Here is a 22942-nt window from a genome sequence, read left to right on the forward strand (position 1 = left end):
TGCTTCTCCGTTCACCATCCTCTGGAGCCCCGATGCCGCTGCATCTCAAGCAGTCCCAGCCTCACAGGGCGCGCCGCGCGCTGCTTGGAGCCAGAGCACCTGGAGTTCCGGGAGCGGCGCCGCCACCTGTTGCAGAGGCAAGCGCGAGCCGCACCTGGCGTTCCGGGAGCGCCGACGCCTTGTGGTGCATCCGAGAAGCTGAGATGCTTGGTGCCGCGGAGCCGGCGCGACCCTCGCCGCGTCCGGGCGCTCCAGCGGGCGGCGCTGGCCACGACCGGGGGGCGGACGGTATGCCAGATACCGTCCCGGGATGGACGGTATTTCATTTACCGTCCACCCCCTTGGTAGCTAGAAACCGTCCGATCCGTTTCCTGTGGTCGGGATCAATCAGGGGGGGACGGGATCAATCAGGGGGAGACGCCGTAGCAGCGCTTGGACGCCGTCGTCCCAAGTACGGAGAGCTCCATCTCGTCGTCCCGCCCCCGCCGGACAGGGTGCCGGCGGTGGCCTCCCCTCTCCCGTGCAGTGCCATGTTCGCCGGCGTACACAGTGTCGCGCGCTCGCGAAGCAAACCGGCGCCGGGGAAGTTGGTGGCTTCCTCGTGCAAGGTGTGGGGGGCAGCACCAACCAACCAACGATCCGACTCTGCAGTCACGGTGACCTCGGTCCCATACCGACGGCCCAGGCCGACCGGAGTGTGCGGGACGACGGCGGCGACGCTGACGTCGGAGGGCGGAGATCCGGCCGTGACCGGAGGCATTTGGTGCTTGGGCAAAACGCGAGACAGAGCCGGAAAACGGTGAGAGGTGCGAGGCATGTCAGCGGTCGAGGTGCTTGCAACCAAAGCCATGGTGGCGGCACGCTGATCTTGCCCACATGACCGTGACGAGACCTGGAGACCGCCGTGCAGCCTGCTCCGCCGCCGCCGGCCTCCGGTGATCTCTTCAGTTTCCAAGCGCACGCGTCGCCGGGACGCGGGAGCAGCGCCGCCGCGTGGCGCGGCCGGGAAGCTGACATGCCTGAAACATCTGCACTGGGAATTAATTGTGCATCCACATTCATCAAGCTGATGCAGGATATTCAGAACCAACTGCGAGTATCGTGCCAGTTTTGGGTTGGGTTGAAGTTTCGGTAACTGCAACTGTGATAAACTGATATATAACCATCTGAAAATTTTCAATGTGCCACGCTCTCGTGTATCAATCTGGACGGCCTTGTTCTGTCTGCAGCTGGTGTGTTTCGAATACCCGACTACTTCTCGCACGCACGGCTGCTCTCGCCCGAGCGCCGCCGCGTTCCGGTCGCTACATTTCTTCCATCCCCTTCTTCCTCGCTGCTACACTGTTCTTCGTCATCTTCCTCGCGCCCACGGCCCACCCTCTCGGCCGCTAGTCGAAGGCCAGATACCCATCGCCTTCGATGACTGACGGGGATCGCTTGCAACTCCACGGGTCACGACTGGAGCCAACGGACGCCTCATTGCCACGCCCACCGAACTCTGAATAATCTACAGCCGCATTTCTTGTGAATCGCATCTTCATTGAGATGCTGAATTTACACGAGGAGGAAACTTATTCAGAAAAAAGGTGAAAATTTGCCGAACATTTCAGCAATTCGCAGCGCTGCCTCAGTCCCCACCGATCGTGGCGTGCGTGCCCGTGCCCCTGCAGATAGTCAAGTCCATCTCCTGCCGCGGCGGCCTTGCACGGGGAGTACTTCGCCGGCCGGACGCGGGCGGCGCAACGGAAGCCACCGTCGGCCCGGCAACCACCGTCCGCTGGCTCATCGAACGTCCACCACCATTGGCTTCTCCGTCCATCTGCATAGCCCAACGCGGACTGAAGCAGGCCGCTGGAGCCCCGAGGCCGCTGCATCTCAAGCAGTCCCGGCCTCCCCGGGCGCGTCGCGGCGCGCGCTGCTCGGAGTCAGAGCTCACGGCGTGCTGTTGCTGCGGCAAGCGCGGGCGCAGCTGGCGTTCCGAGAGCGGCGCCGCCTCTTGGTGCGGCCAAGAAGCTGAGATGCCTGGTGCCGCGGAGCCGGCGCGTCCCTCGCCGCGTCCGGGCGCTCCGGCGGGCGGCGCTGGCCACGACCGGGGGCGGACGGTAAGCCAGATACCGTCCCGGGGTGGACGGTATTTCATTTACCGTCCACCCCCTGGGTAGCTAGGAGCCGTCCGATCCGTTTCCTGTGGTCGGGATCAATCAGGGGGAGACGCCCGCCGTCGAAGCGCTTGCTTGGACGCCTCCTTTCCATGTACGCAGCACTCCATCTCGTCGTCCCGCCGCGCTGCTTGCTCCGCCGCAGCCGGAAAGACTCTCCGCTTCCATTCCCGCGGCGAATTGGATGCTCGGGCTCTCGCCATCTTCGATGGCAGGAAGCAGCAGTAAAGCTTTCCATGCCTTACACGTACTGATACGAAGAACAGTACAGTAATGAAGGTGCAAGGGAAGGTGCTGTTCCAAAACTGATCAATTAGCAGACTTCATGCCACATAATCTACATTTTAGAGCCCCGTGACAGTGATAAGAGAGAGTACCATTTTCATAGTGGTGTTGTTGTTCTTTAATGGCCATGCTAGTTGATGGAATTTCTCACAGCTTGCTCATGAGTTCTATCATTCAGATTGTTCATGCATTTTCCCTGATTCACTATTTGTGAAACATCATGCTTCTCTTATTACTCAGTGGTCAGTGGTCACGTTGCTTGAAACTCTATTTTCCATGGTTATATCTAGGGGTGGTAATGGGCCATGGCCCTAATGGCCTCTTCACAGCCCAATAAAGCCCTTAAAATTTTTAGTTCAAAAATACATATGTTTAGAGCCCGGCCCTTTTAGGGTCCGATCCTTAGATTTTCTAGTTCAAAATGTTGGGCCCTTTACCGCCCCTAGTTATATCACTCACACATATTGTGTTGTTGATTAAGACAAACTTTGGTCCCTAGCTAGCTTGTTATATATACAGCCCCATTCCATTGCAACAGTTTTTTGTGTGTGTGTGACTGTGTGTGTGTGTGTTTTGTATTACTTACTTACATCAGGACATGGACACAAACTCTATCCCGTAGTCAACCGTCTAGTAGAGTTACGGTTTCATTCCACTTACACAGTTACACCGTAAGTGTGAGTGGAGATTTTAGAGGAAACTGAAAGTGGATGCCGCCAGCGCTCATTGTTCGACTGATGCACCACATTGGTCTTTTTCATGCTCAGCAATAGGATTTTGTGTGGCCCCACCAAACATATTCAGTGATCACATAGAGCTGTTTCTTTTTATTACTTTTAGGTTAAGCACCTTTTTCTAAGGTATATATATACACAAATAAGTTCATTTTATAGTAAGGCAACGTATGCTATGCAAACCACCTTCGTATGCAAACTATGGAAACTCCAATCTGAACCAACAGATCAAGATCCAAGGGGGGACGCAGGGGGAGTGGGAGGGGAGATTTGTAAAAGTGTGATTACCTAATCCAAGGGCGGGCGGTTAATTGTAAAATTACCTCCCTCCTCATGCCCCTTGGACCTTGATCCGGTGGTGTAGATTAGAGTTTTCATAGTTTGCATACGAAGATGGTTTGCATAGCATACGTTGCCTTATAGTAATCCTAACATACCATATCCCTTGAGAAGTTGAAAGTGAAGACAACAAAATATACGATTGATATCACTGCATAAACACACCATTAAACAATCCCTTTTCCAGTGATGAAATGGTTTGGTCTTGGATTAAATAAAAGCCATATGCAAGATTACCTTTTAAATCCATTTACCATCTCTTCATTAATAAAATGTTTACTCGGTGCAAATTTCTCATCTCAATTTCAGCTCTGTTGTATGTTATATCATGATCTGTTTCATGTTTTTGGCAATCCAAATAATTATCAATCATAGTTGTAGATATTCATGGGGGAGTACAAATGTATAATTACCATTGAAAATGTTTAGAAAGCTTGAGGAACCACTGTCGAAGCACCATTTCAATAAGGAAACAAACATTCATACTTAGAACATCAGGAGTTCACCTGACGGTTTATGGCCTGTTTTCAGGGGGCTGAAAATGGAATATTCAGACTTTCGTCAAATTTTCATGTCTGAAAACGAAACACTTCCTGTATATCAGAACCTCCCATGTCTAATTTGATAGGTTTTATTTAGTGTAATAGTCTTACAGATCAAGATGAATGCTAATTTTCCTTTTTGTTATTTTGTTGCCACATTGCAGGCTTTCATATACTAATATAATATTTCTAGATGTTTGTGAAAGTTTTTGTTTTGACTGACAGTGGTGCAGGGAACAATATAACCCTGGGCCCATTGTCAGCACCACCTGCAGTCCCTGCGAACCATCCCTTTCTTCCTGCCTTCTTCCGAAAACACACTGATGAGCTTCACACATCAGACGGACAGGCACCATGCGTCCGCCTACCTGTCATCCTCCCATGGACACCCGCAGCCAGCCACCGTCCGCTGGCTCCTTGAGCGTCCACGACCATCGACTTCTGAATCCATCCTGGCACGTCCGAGGTGGACGTGGTCCTGGCCCGGTTTAGCGGCAACGCCGGCGGCAGTTCGCCGCGCTCGCGCCGCGGTTGCTTCCCGGGAGCCGCGCCTCGCCGGGAATGAAGCTGCGACGTATATATGTTGCCGATGCTTCCGGGTAGATTGAAGGCTGCCCTCCTCTGCGCTGCGGTGGTGCGGCGCTCCGACGGTGGCGTTGGCTGATCGCGGAGTACTTCGCCGGGCGGCGGAACGGAAGCCACGCCGCAATCGGCGTGGATCATGCTTCTTCCCATTCGAGCACCCGGCTTCTCCGTCCATCTGCCCCGAGGCCGCTGCATCTCAAGCAGTAGTCCTGGCCTCCCGGGGCGCGTCGCGCGCTGGTCAGAGTCAGAGCTCGATCACGGCGTGCTGTTGCTGCGGCAAGCGCGGGCGCACCTGGCGTTCCGGGAGCGGCTCCGCCTCGTGGTGCGGCCGAGAAGCTGAGATGCCTGGTGCCGCGGAGCCGGCGCGTCCCTCGCCGCATCCGGGTGCTCAGGCGGCCACGACCAGGGGGCGGACGGTATTCCAGATACCGTCCAGGGTGGACGGTGTTTCATTTACCGTCCACCCCCTGGGTAGATCGGAGCCGTCCGATCCGTTTCCCGCGGTCGGGATCAATCAGGGAGAGACGCCCGCCGTAGAAGTGCGTGCTTGGACGACTCCTTCCCAAGTACGCCGCGCTGCTCCATCTCCTCGTCCCGCGGCGCTGCTTGCTCCGCCGCCGCCCTCCGGTGATCTCTCCGGTGGGCCGGCACCGGCAGCTGCTGGATGCTCCTGCTCCCTGCTCCTGCCCCTTCCCAAGAATGTTAGTTGGAGCTTCATTTGATGGATCACTGATGGCCTGTCTGCAATGCAAGTTCTGAAAAAATATTCAGAAAGTCTTATTGGAACCATTATTTTGTATCTATTGCTAGCATACAACTGCAAACCAAGAAGTTTATAATCCGTGCCCTACTCTAAAAACACCAGTAAACCAAGAAGTAGTGAACTGAAACACTGTTTTTAGTTAGTTGCATCCAGACATCGAGTAGAAAGCATAAGAGGTGCGAGCATGCAAATGCAATACTCCCCTGCTGAATGCTGACGAAACAGACAGAGCACCACCCCTGCATCCCCGTCCAGTAATCCACATCTCAATTCAAATCCACATTTGTAATCTGTTCCTGCCTTCTGCAGTTTCAGACTCAGTTGGCCTTTCAGAAAACGTCCATTCTTGTGCGTCCGACGTGGAAGCTTGGTCCACCTGTTAAAGCTTTTCCCAATACTCTCTTCAATACTCACATCAACACTGTCGACTTCCCCGTAGTCCTGGCGCTTTGGCGGCTGCCGTCGGCCGGCGTACGAAGCAACGGGTGGTCGGTATTTCATTTACCGTCCACGATTAACCAGGGAGACCCCGTGCAAACTGCGCCCTTCCATGTCTTCCCCTCGGCGCAACCATCCTCTATCTGTTTGACATGATCAGACGCGGCGGCGAATGATCGAGATCGACAGCGTTCGCCGGCCGGCAGCTGCTGGATGCTGCTCCCTGCTAGAGCCGCCATCCAAACGGTAGCACGACGAGCACAACTACGTCAGGATTCTAAAATCTTCAAAAGTCAGAGAAAAATGTATGCTGCTCATTTTTTCAGTGTAGATATAACATAGTTTCAGAAGCTGCTTATCGGCTTCATGACCATGAGAAAGGTGGAAGGTTCGAGACCATGTTAAACTTTCCTATTACGACATAAGGATTCATAATTTTCAGGGACGGGTGCGTTTTTCTGTTCTCTCTTGTTCACTCAAAAGTCCGAACTGTCTCTTTGTCTGAAACCTGAACTTTCTTTTGTTCTGAACTCGCAAATTTGTGTGGTTGCTATAGATTTGTTGAACATGCACCGGACAGTTTCATGCGAGAATCAATAGCAGGTAGTTCAAGCAAACAAATGATGTCTGTGATGAGTGCGAGTTTTACAAAAAAAAATTGGCTTAAAATGAGATGATGAATTGTGGATTTAGGAAAAACACGGCAAGCTTCAGATTGTAATGAATGAACATAATGCAATGTGCTATACCTAAAGAGATAGAATAACAGCAGCTGTAATGATGAGCTTGGTTCTAGGACTTCTTATTCGCTTTCCAAGTTAGTAATTCAGTACTTCATGTGCAATAAAATTGCATTTGCAGGATCTCAGGGAAGACCGATTCCATTTCTTCCATGTACTGGCATGATGGTGCAAAGGAAGTTGTACCAAATCTACCAGTTGTATGTCATTTGCTCATGAGTTCTACCATCCAACATCACACCTGATGTAGTGTTGCTTCAACTGAAAGTCTGAAACTGGGTTCCCTGGTTTGCTGCAATTTTTTCACACTCTTTGAACTTTACTTTTGTGGGAAGTCATGCTCTTGTTATTTGGTAGGCATGCTAATCAACCCTATTATTTATGAGGTAACTAGCTGAATTTTTTGTATTTGGCTTGTTAAGTATCCTACATGTTACTTTCATCAGGACATGAGATGCAATTCTGCCCCCGAAGTTCCTATTCCATTTGGTCTCAAAATGAACTTACACCACGAGTTTTAGTTGAGATTTTAGAGGGAACTAAAATTGGATGACAGTTTTCCACAACTATTTTTCCATCACGGGTCGCACCATTTTCCTGCAATAATCATCTCGTCGAATATGTACAAAGCTGGTGTAATTCTTTTTCTGAACTGTTTAGAAAAGATTGAGGCAGATAAATGCATTTGAAGCTGCTTTTTCAGCAAACATAGAGACCCTTCTTTTTTGTAGACACATATACTTAACTCTGTTATGCAATCTCTGAAGAAAAATTGAATACATGGAATCTTCCCCATCAATAAAACAATATTTCATTGTCATATTCACATGCACCTCAATCACGACCAGCACAAGCTCTGCTGAATAAGAACGAAATATCTATATTTCACAAATGAACAACCAAAATTACAACGGACAACTACTGTCCGTTAAGTAAGCTTGGACAATGAATTCAAGTTACAAATGGGGTAACACACACACACAGCTTAGTCACAATTTCAATGCACATGCTATGCACAACTATATCTTTGTGAGCAAAGTGAAGAATGGATGACTGAGGCCATCATGGCAATGGTGCACAGAAGAAATATTCCTAAAATTATTTTCTGCAAAATCATGCACCTCTCTTGTGTCTGCATTGCAACAACCGATTTGAGTCCAGGATCTAGTATCAACTAAATTTCCCTTAAGATGGGCCATCCTTTCTTTGCAATCTCATCAATCTTGGAGCTAATTCTCTTTTGGGTATTCGCAGGGCAGAGCTCAGCAGCATATGCATTCAGCTTTGCAGCTAGTGTTGATGTCAGGAGCTCCTCCTCTGGCAAATTCCCAATCAATTGCAGGAGGAATGGCTTGCGCTTCAGTTCAAATTTCTAGCACAGAAATTCAGATCATAAAATGCAAACAAACCCATAATGCAATGTATCTGGATCCTCAAAGGGAAGTATAGTGGAATTGTTACCTGATGTTCTGGTTCAGCAGGATGGAACGCCCCCAATGGTTGGATCTGTGTGGTAATAACGCTACTGCGATCTTTAGCTTGTTCTTTTTCTTTGCTAAGAGCAGCCAATCTGGCCTCAATGGTTCCATTAGTGAAGATGACAGATCTGCAGCCATATCAGTGACTCCACAATTAGTCGTAATGTCTTTTGGACATATCCAACCACAAAACAACCATGTTATTTGTTTAAGATACTAGTGCCATGATACAACATAACACAAAAAGATGCTTATCAACCCAATCAACTATCAATTTCAGAATACCATGATTTAAAGGAAAAATGGCGGCTTTAATCTGACAGAAGCATCATGCAAGCATTGTGATAAAAATTCACCTACCACAAACTTGGCACAGGATGTTGGTCAATCAAATTTATTATCAGTTTCACAACAACAAAATTAAAGGAAAAAAATGATGGCTTTAGTCTGACAATAGCATCAGCGAAGCAACGGAACAAAAAATTATCTACCATGGAATCAGCACTGGACACCAAGCAAAGATGATCACAAACTCAATAGACGAAACGTCCATGGCAAGTCATGCAAAAAAGTATCACTTTTAACAGATAGAGATGATAACTCAAATACCTGTACTGGTTGCCAACATCTGGCCCTTGCCCAAACACCTCCCGTGGATCATGACTTGCCCAAAACACGTCCAAAAGCTGCTTGTAGTGAATCAGCCGGGGATCATACTCAACCTACATAAGAGCAGAAACCTGTCAATGCCAATTATCATTGCTCACATAACGCTTCAGTGCTTAGTACTTCCAAACTTAAAACGGAAGCAATTAAATGAATTAAAAAACCGAGCAGTATCTAGCACTCAACACGCAAGACAAAGCAAGCGTCAATTTCTTTATACACGCTCGCAGCACATGAACTGAATGAACCATTTCGATGCATAGGCGAAGTAGTAGAGGGCTAGATAGGCTACTATAATAATGGGTGGGTTTTGCACCTTGACGCACTCGGCGTGGTCGGCGAGGTTGCGGTACTCGGGGTTGGCCTTGGAGCCGCCAGCATAACCAACCGAGGTGCGGATAACGCCGGGAAGGCAGCCAAACGCCGCCTCCGACCTCCAGAAGCTGCCCAGCGCGAACACCGCCGTGGCCGGCGCTCCCCCGCGCGGCAACGCCGGTCCGCGGACGGCGGCGCCGCGGGCCGGGAGGCGCGCGCCCGAGACCCCCGCGACGAGGAGGATGAGCACCCCCACTACCGCCGCGATGCCTGCGGCGGCCGCCATGGCGTCGGCCGGAGATCGGGATCGGGGAGGAGCGTGACCAACCGGCGGGTGGGCTGGGTGGTTGCTCGTCCTCGTCTTGGCACTATTCGAAGAGGTTGTTGGACGGGGTTGGTGGTGGTGGGCTGATGTGGAAATTGGGCTGTTTGGGCCGAACAGTGATCAACCCACTAATGAATGGGCCTGAGGATCATGTCTGAGCCCAGTGGAAGGTAAAGGAAAACAGCGAAATTGTCCCTATCTCTACCTATGATTCCTACACCAAAAACGGGCAAACCATCGCACCATATCACCCGTTAGCCCTCTAACCGTTGGATCCAGCAAACTTACGATATCAGCCGTCCGATCATCGCCGTCGTGGGTCTCTTACCCGTTATGCCACAAACCCGGACGCTCGCGAATCGTCGCGAATCCGCTTGTCTGCCCACTGTCCTCAGCCTCTCGGTCCTGCCGCACCTCCCTCCGTCCTCCGTAGTTCCAGCTGCTGCGCCGGCCACCGACCGACGCCGCGTTCCGCGTTCCAGGAACGCAAAGACCAGGGGACGCTCGGGTCGTGACCCTGTCGTCGTCCCTACGGCGTCGCGGTGGGTCAGGCCTTATTGCGCGGCGGCCGCCATGGCTGATGCGATCCGCAGATAGAGATAGAGACTGCTCGATTTTCCGGTCGATTTGTTTCTTGGTCTGCGAGGCAGCGCGAGTCTCAGGTAGAGCACGGCGGCTGGCTACATCCGGGCGTGAGCACCTGGAGGAGGTGAAGCAGCGGAGGAGTCAAGGACTCTGATTGGAAGGCAGCAGCCGGCCGTGAGCACCTGGAGGAGGTAAAGCGGCGGAGGAGTAGCAGCAGGCACCATCGAAGGCATTAGATTAAGGATAATTATTAATACTAATCAAGGCATGGTATCTTATACAGTAGAATATATTCAACACTTAAAAGAATCATATGATAAACGATCATATTTAGGTGAACCAAAATACCAGTGTAAATATTGTGGAGCTATATTACCAATGAATGTAACTAAACTGAGAGCCGGCATATAGCAAACAAATTATATACACAAACTGTTGTAAAAATGGAAAAATAAAGATACCACCATATAAAGACCCTCACGGTTAATTAATGATAAAAAAGGCACAAAATCGAAGCATTTCTTATAAAGAATAAGGCAATACAATAGTCTCTTTGCCTTCACCTCAATGAGAGCAAATATAATAAAAGACATTAACAAAGGAGAAGAATCATATGTATTTCATATTAATGGCCAAATACATCACCTTATAGGATCATTAATTCCAGAACAAGGTCAAGCACCACAATACGCTGAACTATATATTTTTGATAAAAAATGAAATTGAAAATAGAATAAAAGCTTTAGACAGCCTAGAACATTTGTACGCACCATATCACAACGTACATGATGAAATGGTAGATTCTAAGATACCTATCTTTTGAGGAGAAAAGTTAGATTCACTGGTGTTGACAATTTCTCATTTCCCACAATGTTATACCTCGCTTCACCAGAGGAACAAGAAAAAATGAGAGGCCAGACACTGGTGGTGTTGATAATTTCTCATTTCTCACAATGTTCTACCTCGCTTCACCAGAGGAACACAAAAAAAGGGAGGACAGACACTGGCCATAAGCGGCAACGCCGCGAGCATTTCTAGTCCTTTCGAGAAAAAAATCATATGGCCTCCAGATGATGAGTGTGGCTGAAGACAAAATCATATCAGAAGCAGCCATATACGGTACTGATATGTGTCCATGCAATGTTTACAGTTACAAGCAGGTATACAGTATATATACCTTCTAAGGCAAAGAATTCGGATTATTTGTTTGGCAGCTTGAGTGCGTACGTCAGAAATCTCTCCAGCGCATCAATTGAAGAACCAGCAACAAAGCAAACATATCCATCTTCATTGTCATTATTCAGGCACATGAAACCACCTTCTCTTCAAATTAACAAGGCTAGCCCTCCGGAACTCCTTGCTGGATGTTTGAGATCGGCAGGTTCTCCTCACCTGCTTAAGGAGATCTCCTTTTCTGAAGTTATAGCTAGTACTGAGTTCATTGCCACCAGGGAGATCTGCATGAAAGTTTTTTACTTTTTAGTGTCTCCAAACTTCTTTCATCAACTGGAGCCTCAGAATGGACGTCCAAGCTAAGCATGGCCTTTCATTGGCATGCTGAAGGTAAGCATGGTATGACGCCATGATGGTAAGCACCTGAGCAGCTGCATAACTAGTTTCCAAGGACCTCACGGCAAAGATGAGTCCGAGATCGAAATCCATAAATAAGGCTAAAGCAAAGTTTCTTGGAGATGAATCAGACAACCTGCAGGAGAGCATCAGTGTTAAACAATAAGTTAGGATTATATAATTCCTTATATGCCAGTGCGATAAACTCTAATCCCTGACTGCCACCGAAATATCTCTATTTTTGTTAGATACTTCTGTTAGTGTGAGAAATGCAAAAGCGATTATTAGTTATCTGTCTGTGATAGCATTCTAAACAATCAAAATAATGGAATGGGCAAAAACTAAAATTTAATCTGTTAGCAGTAAAACTTGAGTTAGGAAGAACCATAACCTGAGACAGAAGGCGCTAAGAAATTAGCAAAGTTGGCAAGGCATGATCGAGAACCTGAGGAGTCAAGATTCGGGTGACAGGACAACCACTTTAGCCACATGTGTAACGCCATGGCATGGACGCCAAACATACTCTAGGTTGGATTGAATAGTGGGGGTTACTTTGTTTGACTGAATCCTTGCAGTTCAGATGAAAATACTTCCAGTTGCAACTAAATAGACACTACCTCCTCATCAAGTATACTATCAGTGGGAACAGTTCCAGCAATCCTCATCATGTGATGGATATCTTGTACCAGACCGTTGATCAAGTCAGATTCACTATGGGACTTATCACGTGATACAAATACATGAACCTTATTTGCCACCTCAATCCAACTGCATCCTGGTTGTTTCTTTAGTCCTCGACTGTTCATCTCTGACCTAATTCGTGCTGCTTCTTTCCACTTACCAGCAGAAGCATAGATGTTAGACAGGAGCGTATAGGTTCCAGCATTATCAGGTTCTGCTTCTAACAGACTTCTAGCTGCCAAATTGCCAATGCTCACATTTCCATGTGCATTACACCCACCTAGAAGGGCACTCCAGACAGAACCTGATGCAGGCTTAATCTTAAGACAGTGGATTAACCTTTTGGCATCATCAAGTCGTCCTGCTCGGCTACAAAGATCAATCAAGCTAGTATAATGCTCATCACGCACTGCAACTGACTTATCTTTAACCATGGATTCAAAGATCTTAAGCCCTTCATCAACCAAACCAGAGTGACTACATGCTGAGAGCAACACCACATAGGTGACATCATTAGGCTTATATCCATTTTCTTGCATCTTGTCATACAGGAGTATAGCTTCTATGCCAACACCATGATGCGCATATGCCGCAATGATTCCATTCCAAGAGATCAAGTCCTTCTCCCTAGAAAGATCAAACAACTTTCTTGCCAACCCAATTTCACCACACTTGGAATATACATTCATCAGGGCGGACTCGACAAAAGTATCAAACTGAAATGCTGTTTTGCATATCATTTGATGCACCTGCTGCCCTTCACAGAGTGCCGCAAGGTTGCTGCAAGCATCAAGAGTACCCAAAAATGACACTTTATTTGGTCTGATACCTGCCGTAAGCATACCACTAAAGAACCCCAATGCCATTTCACTTTGCATGCCTTGCAAGTAACCATTTATCATGGTAGTCCAAGTGACAACATTCCTTTCGGGCGCCTCATCAAATAGCTCCCGTGCCCTCTTCAAATCTTTTCTCTGGATAAAACCGTTAATCATAATGTTCCAAGAAGCAACATCCCTCCTGTGCATCTTCATGAACAAATCCAGCGCTTCATCAATCCTGTCATTACTTATGTACCCAGAGATCATGGCATTCCAAGAAACCACATTCCTGTTTGGCATGACATCGAACAACACTCGAGCCTCATCAACATTACAGTGCCTCGCAATACCAGTAACCATAGTAGTATAAGCCATCACGTCCCTATCTGGCATTCTCGCAAACAGCTCTCGCGCTTTATCCACACTCCCCGACCGCACCAGTCCGGCCAGCAGAATGTTCCACGAGCCGGCATCCCTCACCGGCATGTGGTCGAACAGCGCACGGGCATCGTCCACCCGGCCGGCCGCGACGTACGCCTCCAGCATCGTGTTCCAGGAGACGACGTTCCGCTGGGGCATCCGCTCGAACAGCGCCTCGGCCTCGTCGACGCGGCGGGCGCGCGCGTACCCGGAGAGGAGCGCCGTCCAGGTGACCACGTTCCGGCGCGCGTCGGGGCGGTCGAACAGCGCCCGCGCGTCCCGCAGCATCCCCCACCGCGCGTACGCCGACACCATCGCCGTCCAGGCCACCACGTCCCGGTCGGGCGTCCCGTCGAACAGCCTGCGCGCGTCCCACACGCGCCCCCCCGCGGCCAGCTCCGCGATGCGGCGGCTCGGGTCCTCCGCGCGCTCCAGCCCCACGGCAGCGGCGGAGGCACTTGCGCTGCCATAGGAGCCGGCGACGGCAAGCCGGAGCCGCGGCGAGGAGCGGAGCCGGCGCAGCGCCGCCGAAGCCACCATGTAGGAGTACTCGGCAGACTAGACGAAGCGACTCGCGTCCTGTTTCCTCTCCCCGTCAAAGCTTCAGATCCCGGCCGTCCGATCCTAACACCGACGGCTACGATTTCTGGGTCCCACCCGCCAGAGCCCGACGCGGCTGCCGAGGCGTTGGCTCTGGGAGGCAAAAAAACCACTAGGCTATCAATACGAAAGCGCACCCAAACCTTTCCCGAAAGGCGAAGCGTCGAATCGAAATCGAGGCGGCGGCGAAGGGGGAGTGGCGGCGAGGGGCCCACGCGTCGGAGACAGAGCGGGGGAGTTCCGCACCACCGGCGGGGCGATGGCCATGGCGCCCTCCTCCTCCTCCGGTGGCGGCGGCGGCGGGGGCGACCCGATGGCGCTCGTGCAGGGGTACACGGGCGAGGAGCTGGCCATCGCGGGGGAGTTCCTCACCACATGGCTCCCCTTCCTCTCCGCGGGCCTCTGCCCCTCCTGCGTCGAGTCGCTCCGCGGCCGCGTCGACTCCTTGCTCCCGCGAGGTAACCACCGGCCGCCGCTGTTGGGATTCTGTGCAGTCGTACACTTGTGCTGCTAGGGTTTTTTGGCTAGTTCTTGTGCATGACGCCCAACCAACCCCGCGCAGATGAGGAATCGCCGCGGACGCCGACGCTTCAGATCGATCAGATTGAGGCGACGGGGTGGGACTCCGATCCCGCGCCCCAGAAGCATCCGCCTTTCGAGCCCAGCGGATGGGATTCGGATCCGCCGCCGCCGCCGCCGCAGCAGCAGCAGCAGCCGGCGCCGGCGCCGGCGGAGAAGCCGAGGATGTCGTGGGCGGACATGGCGCAGGAGGACGAGCTGGCCGCGGCGGCGGAGGAGGACACGGCGGCCGCGGCGGCTGATGACGGGGAGGAGGGGGGCGAGGTTGGGAGGCCCAAGGTGCAGCTGACGAGGGACCAGCGGGAACAGAGGAGGTTCAAGAACGTGGTGCGGAAGAAGGATTACATCTGCCTCGAGAGGGTTAATGGCCGCCTCGTCAACATCCTTGAGGGCCTTGAGCTTCATGCTGGTGTGTTCAGCTCAGCTGAGCAGCGGCGCATTGTCGAATGCGTGTATGACCTCCAGGAGAGGGGCAGGCGTGGGGAGCTCGGAGGTGAGTGTCACTTGGTTCTTATATTTGGCCTGATGTGCTTTGCCCTGGGATTGGGGTTTGAAATCATTGGATTTTCATAATGACTTGGCATTGGAGAAATATTTGGATAAAGTTAACATTAGCTCAGGGCTAGTGAGAATTCAATTCAAAGTTTCATAGTTATATGTTACCATATGAGGTCAACTATATAGTACCAGAATTATCCCCATGAGTGTGACTATTATCGAAAAGACTAACTGATAATAGTATAGAAAATCATTTCTCTTATCAAATGCAACCCACATAATTTTTTTATTACACACATGACACATGAGCATGGTTTTTGACGTGCTGTGGCGTCCATTGCCATTGGACCCCCTAGGCAACAAAGTGTAATTAGGACCTTTTGTGTGTCTTGTGATCTTGTCATCCTGTGGCATTAGGATACACCTAGGACGCCTCAAAAACCATGCACATGAGTCTGCTACACCAGTGCTTACCTGCTTTTACAAACTATAAGTCTAGCATTACTAGTTCAGCACCATTTAGTATTGTCCATGCTTTTTTCTGGTTTCCTTTTCTCATGTGTTTGTAGATCAATTGTGGTTTTTCACATTGGCATTTGCAAGCAAACAAACATGCATACCTTACTGTATTGCTTCCACCTTCCAGCCCTGAATCCAACTTTTAACAGGAGTATAGTATATTAGTAGTGGGTATTGGGCTGTCCTCAACTTTGGTTCAGATGAATCCTTAAATGCACTTTATTCTTCATATTTCAGAAAACGAAATATTTTGTTGAAACCATACAGAAATGCATAGTGGAATATCCAGTCATGCAACCCTGTTTCTCTTAGTTTGGGATGATTGCACATGCCATATTTTTGTGTATCTGACTCTGTGGAGCGTGGAGCACCGAGGCCTTTTTTACATACATAGACTATATTGTGCAAACTGAAGCTATATTATTGCACTGACTGATAGGCTGTGTTAATACTGTAAGATTGAGATGACTTTCACGACTCCACACGTTCACCGTGAACAGGCATGTAATCACAGCTTGACTTTGCATTGCAAGCTTTGAGAAGTCAATCTTTCAAACCCATGGTTCTTAAGGCGTTAAGGCGAGGCACGGCGAGCGACCCCGTCTGCAAGGCGAGGCGACGCCTAGGCAGACGCCTAGGCGAGCAAGGCGACGCCTTACCCATATGCCACAGGGAGGAAATGGAAAGAAATAGGAAATAAAAAGAGTAAAAAAGGCAAAGAAGAGGGCAGGCTGCTGCCCAGCCCAACAATTAGGCCCAGCCCAACAATAGCATGCTATAACCCTCTAGAACCCTCTCCCACTCGTTGCCCTCTGCTCTCTGCCCTCTCATCCGCGCCGCCTTCTGCTCTCTCAGCTCTCCCTCTCCCTTCGCGCCGCCGGCCCGCCGTCGCTCCTCCGCCCGACGCCGCCGCCGGCCCGCCCTTGCTGCTCCGCCAGACGCTGCCGCCGGCCCCGCGCGACACCACTACTGGACCCGCGCGCCGTCGCCAGGCCCTCGCGCCGCCGAAGCTCGTCGGCGCTCCCTCTCCCACCTTCCTCACCATGCTCAGGTAGGCCGCCACCCCCTCCCTCTTGTTCCCCTTCCCCCGCAGATCGTCGAAATCCTTCCCCTCCTCTCCCTCCTCCCTCACCCTCCCTCTCAGTTTGCTTCTCTTTTGGCATGGCGTCGGCGGACGCCTTGGATTTTTGAGCGCCTGGACGACTAGGCGTCGCCTAGGCGACGCCTTAAGAACCATGTTCAAACCTCTTAGTGACAAGTCAAGCTAGTGGATGCTATGAATTCGTCTTTTACTGAATCACATATTGATTTCAGTTCCTCCTTCGAGGGGTGGCATGATGTCTTAATCGAGCAATTTTTATCAAATGATTGCTGTTGTTGTTTTAACTTAGTTAACATTTTAGGTGAAAGCAGAAATGGAAAATAAATAAATTGGACTTCTAATTCTAATGCAATTTTACTATTGTTATTATACTTCCTATATCTCAAACTGTATGATAGTGTTACCTTACGCTCTTAGTGTTTTCTTCCATTGATACTTAAATATTAATATAGTATTATTGTAGATTGTATGAAACTGCTAAGTTGCAGCTGTTTGTTTGCCATATTTAGCTTTCTATTTTTTGTGTCTGAATCCAGTTATGTTTCCTCTCATGTCAGATCGCACATACACTGAACCCCAAAAATGGATGCGTGGTAAAGGCCGGGTAACAATCCAATTTGGATGCTGTTACAATTATGCTACGGTACTTTCCTCTGAGAATTCCATCATCTTGTACTACATGTAACATTGTTGAGCCTCATCTGTAAATTTGAACTGAATCTTCATGGCAGGATAAGAACGGAAATCCACCAGGCATTATACAGACCATTGTTTCTGATCCAATGCCTGATCTCTTTAAGACTATGATTAAGAGATTGGTACGATGGCAAGTTCTGCCGCCGACTTGTGTGCCAGACAGCTGCATTGTAAATATATATGAACCTGCAGATTGCATCCCACCACATATAGATAGCCATGATTTTGTTCGGCCATTTTGTACCGTTTCTTTCCTCAGCGAATGCAACATTCTTTTTGGATCTAACCTGAGAGCTTCTGCCCCTGGAGAATTCACTGGTTCAATTGCGATCCCTCTCCCTGTCGGGTACATATCTTGCCATGTTCTTTCCTTCTACTAGTTGATTTCTTATTAAGGTATTTGCACTTTTTTATATAATTATATACTATTTGGATAGTTAGAAAATTGATTTTATTTCGTGGCATTTCAAAGTTGTGAATATATACAATTTTGAAGACTTTAGCAGCTCATTTGACTTCTATAAATGATTTGTTGCTGCATGGTACAGTTTTAGTAAAATTGTTTTCTTTGGGTCTGTAGTTTTCAGAAGTTTTTGCTTCCAAGGTCTATTTTCTAATGATTTATTTTTACGGACTTTTTTTTTAAAGCAGATTGCTTCAAAGGTCTATTTTTAACTGTTTGTTTTTGTTTGTGTATCTTGTTCCCATTTAAACTACCAGAGTTAGTTATATCTGTAATTTTACATTATTTTCAAAGTAGTATCTTTGTTTTCTAATGCTAGAGTTCACAAAACTAGTATTTATAAATCACAAGTCCATCAGTATAACTGTGCAGTTCTTCTTACTAAACATGAACATTTACAGGTCTGTGCTTGTCCTGAACGGCAATGGTGCTGATGTAGCAAAGCATTGTGTTCCAGCTGTCCCGACCAAAAGGTTTGCACTCATCTGTTGTATATTTTCAGAACTTATTGGACTTTCACATTCAAAATCTGATGCATTACTTTCTAAAACACAGGATATCCATTACCTTCAGAAAAATGGACCCAGCAAAGCGTCCATTCAATTTTAAAGATGATCCAGAACTGCTTAACCTTACACCTCTAGGGACAGTTGTGCAAGAAGCTGGCAGATCATCAAATGAAAGCAGGAGCAAGCTACCTGATGCCCAAATAACAAATCTGAGCAAACTATCCAGAGGCAAGAGGTCTAAAGGAAGAACATCTGCTGGGAAAGTTGGAAGCGGCATTCTTGGAGACCAACCTCCTGCAGTAGAAGTTCTGTCACGGCAAAGTCTGCATGGCCAGCGCCCTGTCTCTGCATCAAGTGCAGAGAGAGAAAGGAACTCTGGCAGGTGGTCAAGGGAACCGAGATATCAATCTAATGCTCTTGGCATGCAGGCTCAGGTGGATGATATCAGAGAGTGGCCACATCCGTTGGCACAAGAGAGACGGCATGGCAATGGCATTAATTCCAGTGAAGATGGTGTTGAATCTGTGGAAAGGAGACCACGGGTGGAGCATAGACAGATCTCGTTGATCAACCGAACAATAAATGATGACATGGAGCCTCTTTCAATCTCAAGCCGTGAATCAGGTGACCAGCCTCATGCTAACACGCGACCCTTGTATAACAAGCCAAGGAGGACCAGAGTAAGCCTGGATGACTGAGCCGTGACGATGCCTGCGAAATCTATTGTGGAAAGAGCTGTGGACATCTGAACGGATATTTAATCTGTATATTGCATTGTGTGATTCAAAAGCACCAAAAGATAGCGTAGAAATTCTCGTGGTAGACGTGTATGGAATGGACTAGGAACAAAGTTTGTTGGCATGATAATCAGGGTCCTGCTCTTCTGTAGATAAGAGTCTCTACAGGATGTTGTAATTTTGACTGATGCATTGGTGATTGATGGTGACTACTCAATAATTTGATTTTGTGATAGAATGGAATCATGATTGTGGCATTGGTGACCGACCGTGGCAGGGTGGAAACCCTAGACGAGTTCGATCGTTTCTGGTTAGGAGTCCGATTGTTCGTCGTGTTGCAGTTTGTGGTTTCAGGATGGGAAACCGGAAAAATATTAGGGTTGGAGCCCGAGTTGGAGTCTACCCTGGTCCCTGGTCCGCTTCGGCAATCCGAGGTCGGCACGCCCGCCCCGTATCTTGCGCCGCCACCATAAAACCAGGACGCGGCCACGATCCACGGACACGATCCAGCACCACGAAGCGAACTCGGGCGAATCACCGGTGGTCTTGAGCCACGACGATGCCCTCCCGCGACGGCGGCCCTGCCGTCATGCACCCTCCGCCGCTGCCTCCTCTGCCGTCGTCCAGCTTCGCTCACATCGTGCCCCAGTACCACCCAGCCATGGTGCCGTACGCGCCGCAGCCCGCGCAGCTGGTGTACTCGGCCAAGGCCCAGGTCCGGGACGTGTGGTCCGGGAACCTCGAGGAGGAGCTCGCCAACATCGCGGCGCTGCTGCCCTACTACCCGTGCGTGTGCATGGACACGGAGTTCCCCGGCGCCGTGCACGACTCGGGCACGCCGCGCTACCTCCGCGGCCCGCGCGAGAGCTACGCGCTGGTGAAGAGGAACGTCGACGACCTCAAGCTGCTCCAGGTCGGGTTCGCGCTGTCCGGCGCCGCCGGCCGCTGCCCCGTCGCGTGGCAGTTCAACGTCCGGGGCTTCGACCCCGCGCGCGACCCGCACGCGCCGGCCTCCGTCGCCATGCTCCGCGCGCAGGGCATGGACTTGGGCACGCTGCGGGAGTTCGGCGTCCGCCCGGGCGACCTGGCCGCAGGGTTCTACCGCTGCGGCCTCGGCTGCGGGAACCTCACCTGGGCGGCGTTCGCCGGCGCCTACGACTTCGCGTACCTCGCCAAGGTGCTCACCGGCGGCCGCCCGCTGCCGGACACGCTGGACGGCTTCCACGCCCTGCTCCAGGGGCTCTTCGGGCCCAAGGTGCTCGACGCGAAGCACCTCGCGAGGTGCTGCGGCATCCGCGGGGGGCTGGAGCAGGTGGCCGCCGCGCTCGGCGTCGAGCGCGCCGCCGGCCGCGCGCACTGCGCCGGCTCCGACAGCCTGCTCACCACCGACGTGCTCCTGGCGATGGTGGACCGCTTCTTCAGGAACACCAACGTGCTCTCGCACGCCGGCACCATCGCAGATTTAGCGTAGCTTGTAGGATTAGTGTAGTTTGTACAAATTACTGTTAGGAGGAAGTTAGGATTGATTAAAGGGGGTCGTTTTACTTTCTTTGATCATGCGTTTGATTATCTATGTGGCCATGTGCTCTTATGTGTGTTTTTATCAACTATAATCGTCTGAACTCTCAAAAACTAGCAACAACTGATTCAGTAATAGGCACAGGTGGACAACCTGATAATGTTTTGCTTCTACTGAGCTCCTCAACTTTTGCCTTCATACCAGCGCTTTCAACTTTTCGGCGGCCGATATTTGAGGTAGTTCTTACTGTTGTATTTTAGGCCAGTGTGGTTGAGCTCTTTGGCAACTATGTTCTCCATAGTTTTGCTAGATAACATCCGATTCATGTCATGTCCATGCAATTCTAGCTAGGTTTCCTTTATCGGCCAATATTCATCGATATTCACCAAAATTTCTGATATATACCTTTTATCCCTATGGTCCGATAAATTAGATATTGGCTATTTTTTTTGTTTATCCTACTTCTACACAGACGGTCCATATTCACCCGTGCAATCCCACGCTCATAATATTTTATTTTTATTTTTATCTGTGAAAAAGTGATGTTTAATAGCTTAGAAATAGTTTCAAGTCAAATTCTATGATTTTTTTCGAAAAAAATGAATTTTTTGAATTTGGTTAGATATTATCGATATATCTTATTTATCCATGACCTCCGGTAAATTTTTATTTTTGATAATAAAAACCTTGATTCTAGCAATAATGTTACTTGAAATGCTCTCTATTTAGTGTTATAATGTGTCTATGAGAATTGAGAATTGTTGATGGCATAAAGAAACAAGAAATGAGAATACTAGATAAAATCCAACATAGTTTGGTTTTGACCATCTAATTGTCGCCTCAGTTTGGTTTTGACCTTCGAACTGCAAAACTAGGAATCTTCGGCCACTCAACTCTCAAAACCATTCATATTGGCCATTAGATGGTTTTGCTAGGTGGTTTTGGTAACGTGGATGCCACGTGGTGATAGACCCACTTGTCAGCCCTCCTCTCTCTCTCCAGCTCGCCTAGCCAGCGGCGCAGGTCCGCAACGAAGCTCCAACCCGCGCCGCCCGCCAGAGCTGCAGCTCGCTTGCCAGCAGCGCTAGCCCACGACAAAGCTCCAGCTAGCCTGGTGGAGCAGTGGGAGGCGCGTGGGGGGAGGGGAGTCGGCCAGTGCAGAGAGGGATAAGAGAGAGAAGAGAGGAGGGATAACAGGTAGGCCCCATCACTATGTGACATCCATATCAGCAAAACCACAACCAAAACCATCCGATGTCAAATATGAATGATTTTAAGTGTTAGATGGCAAAAAAATCATGGTTTTACGGTTTCATGGCCAAAACCAAACCGAGGCGATAGTTGGATGGCAAAAATGGACTTATGTTGCTTTGTTTGAATTAAATTTGCTCTCTTTTCAATTGTTTAAATTAGTTGCAGGATGCATACAAAGTTTAATCCTGACCAGATATTGCACTCCTTCGCCTTGCGCTCAAGGAAGAACATATTGACAGTGATTACTTAAAAATGGATACTAGTCTTATGCGCTTAAGTTCTGGATTTGTGATTAAGAGGGATAAGCTTAAGGCAATAGTGTTTACTTGATAGGCTAGACGTTCCAAGGAGGCTTGCCATTGGAGTTGAAGAACTCTCAACGAGGATCCTTTACACATGCTGGCATTCTGATGTATCTGTTTTGGAGGTTCGCCAGCTAAGTGAGGAAGTTAATTCGATGAAATTTGCAACTCTAAGTTTGCAATTTAGAGCATTTTGCATTTTGATTGGGCTCCTCTTGAAGATGTTACGCTCCGCCATTGCAGGTAAGAGTCGGCGATAGCTGTATTTCAATGGACTATATAAATCCTGATGACTTGGAAGAGGTCTTTAGTAAGCTATGCTTCGCATGAACCGCGGGTATCTCTCTAGGAATCGTCAAGTGAGTAATCGACTAGCAGTTAGTACAATTGAATGAAGCTCTTGTTAATTGGTGACATTTATCTTTCCATTTTGTCTTTATATTGATAAAGGGTGGTAAGATATTGGATCTTCCGAACAGTCACCGCGACCTTTTTCTGCTTTCTCTCCTCTAAAGGTGCAATAATTACATCGGTATAGGGGTTTATATAATTTCTCACTAGCATTGCTCGTCGCACCTAAACTCTAGAAGTACACTTGTTTTGGGATGGATAGAGAGACCATGTAAGGAGGAAGGAAGATGTTGGATGAACAACACCATGGTGCTCGATGGGAATGAAATAGCGTGTGGGGATATTTGCATGGAAAACTCCGGATCACA

At 49.2% G+C, this 22942-nt stretch overlaps 4 protein-coding genes across 6 annotated transcripts; 2 read left to right on the forward strand and 2 right to left on the reverse strand.

Annotated features, from left to right (window-relative positions):
- Nucleotides 1-7362: 7362 nt before the first annotated feature.
- Nucleotides 7363-9398, reverse strand: LOC120702538 (peptide methionine sulfoxide reductase A5-like). Its single transcript, XM_039986394.1, has 4 exons — nucleotides 9046-9398; nucleotides 8673-8785; nucleotides 8047-8191; nucleotides 7363-7957 (listed from the first exon to the last, which is right to left on the reverse strand). The coding sequence occupies exons 1-4, from the start codon at nucleotides 9328-9330 to the stop codon at nucleotides 7760-7762; spliced, it is 741 nt and encodes a 246-aa protein (XP_039842328.1). The 5' UTR covers nucleotides 9331-9398; the 3' UTR covers nucleotides 7363-7759.
- A 1154-nt stretch (nucleotides 9399-10552) lies between these two features.
- Nucleotides 10553-14140, reverse strand: LOC120702540 (pentatricopeptide repeat-containing protein At2g35030, mitochondrial). 3 transcript variants are annotated; one of them, XM_039986398.1, is made up of 3 exons: nucleotides 11915-14140; nucleotides 11551-11659; nucleotides 10553-11411 (listed from the first exon to the last, which is right to left on the reverse strand). In XM_039986398.1, exon 1 carries the CDS (start codon nucleotides 13983-13985, stop codon nucleotides 12126-12128), a length of 1860 nt encoding a protein of 619 aa, XP_039842332.1. In that variant the 5' UTR covers nucleotides 13986-14140; the 3' UTR covers nucleotides 10553-11411; nucleotides 11551-11659; nucleotides 11915-12125. The 3 variants fall into 3 exon arrangements, with proteins under 3 accessions (XP_039842332.1, XP_039842331.1, XP_039842330.1); XM_039986397.1 differs by having other exon boundaries at nucleotides 10553-11037; nucleotides 11132-11659; XM_039986396.1 differs by having other exon boundaries at nucleotides 10553-11659.
- A 37-nt stretch (nucleotides 14141-14177) lies between these two features.
- LOC120702541 (RNA demethylase ALKBH9B-like) lies at nucleotides 14178-19383 on the forward strand. The gene is made up of 6 exons (XM_039986399.1): nucleotides 14178-14503; nucleotides 14608-15117; nucleotides 17301-17386; nucleotides 17475-17785; nucleotides 18304-18375; nucleotides 18458-19383. Exons 1-6 carry the CDS (start codon nucleotides 14305-14307, stop codon nucleotides 19107-19109), a joined length of 1830 nt encoding a protein of 609 aa, XP_039842333.1. The 5' UTR covers nucleotides 14178-14304; the 3' UTR covers nucleotides 19110-19383.
- Nucleotides 19384-19550: 167 nt separating this feature from the next.
- Nucleotides 19551-20840, forward strand: LOC120702542 (probable CCR4-associated factor 1 homolog 11). Its single transcript, XM_039986400.1, has one exon. It carries the CDS (start codon nucleotides 19708-19710, stop codon nucleotides 20617-20619), a length of 912 nt encoding a protein of 303 aa, XP_039842334.1. The 5' UTR covers nucleotides 19551-19707; the 3' UTR covers nucleotides 20620-20840.
- The last annotated feature ends 2102 nt before the right edge of the window (nucleotides 20841-22942 follow it).

Source organism: Panicum virgatum, chromosome 4K (genome assembly GCF_016808335.1).
Source record: "Panicum virgatum strain AP13 chromosome 4K, P.virgatum_v5, whole genome shotgun sequence".
In the NCBI taxonomy this organism is placed as follows: Eukaryota; Viridiplantae; Streptophyta; class Magnoliopsida; order Poales; family Poaceae; genus Panicum; species Panicum virgatum.

What these genes read in the sequence shown, in the direction of transcription:
- LOC120702538 (XM_039986394.1), bottom strand. Translation starts at nt 9,330, where the DNA reads ATGGCGGCCGCCGCAGGCATCGCGGCGGTAGTGGGGGTGCTCATCCTC. An exon ending in ACCACGCCGAGTGCGTCAAG is followed by an intron (nt 8,786 to 9,045) that starts GTGCAAAACCCA and finishes GCTCTTATGTAG; the next exon opens with GTTGAGTATGATCCCCGGCT. An exon ending in CTGCTGAACCAGAACATCAG is followed by an intron (nt 7,958 to 8,046) that starts GTAACAATTCCA and finishes TTTCTGTGCTAG; the next exon opens with AAATTTGAACTGAAGCGCAA.
- LOC120702540 (XM_039986398.1), bottom strand. Translation starts at nt 13,985, where the DNA reads ATGGTGGCTTCGGCGGCGCTGCGCCGGCTCCGCTCCTCGCCGCGGCTC.
- LOC120702541 (XM_039986399.1), top strand. Translation starts at nt 14,305, where the DNA reads ATGGCCATGGCGCCCTCCTCCTCCTCCGGTGGCGGCGGCGGCGGGGGC. An exon ending in GCTGTTACAATTATGCTACG is followed by an intron (nt 17,387 to 17,474) that starts GTACTTTCCTCT and finishes TCTTCATGGCAG; the next exon opens with GATAAGAACGGAAATCCACC. An exon ending in CCAGCTGTCCCGACCAAAAG is followed by an intron (nt 18,376 to 18,457) that starts GTTTGCACTCAT and finishes TCTAAAACACAG; the next exon opens with GATATCCATTACCTTCAGAA.
- LOC120702542 (XM_039986400.1), top strand. Translation starts at nt 19,708, where the DNA reads ATGCCCTCCCGCGACGGCGGCCCTGCCGTCATGCACCCTCCGCCGCTG.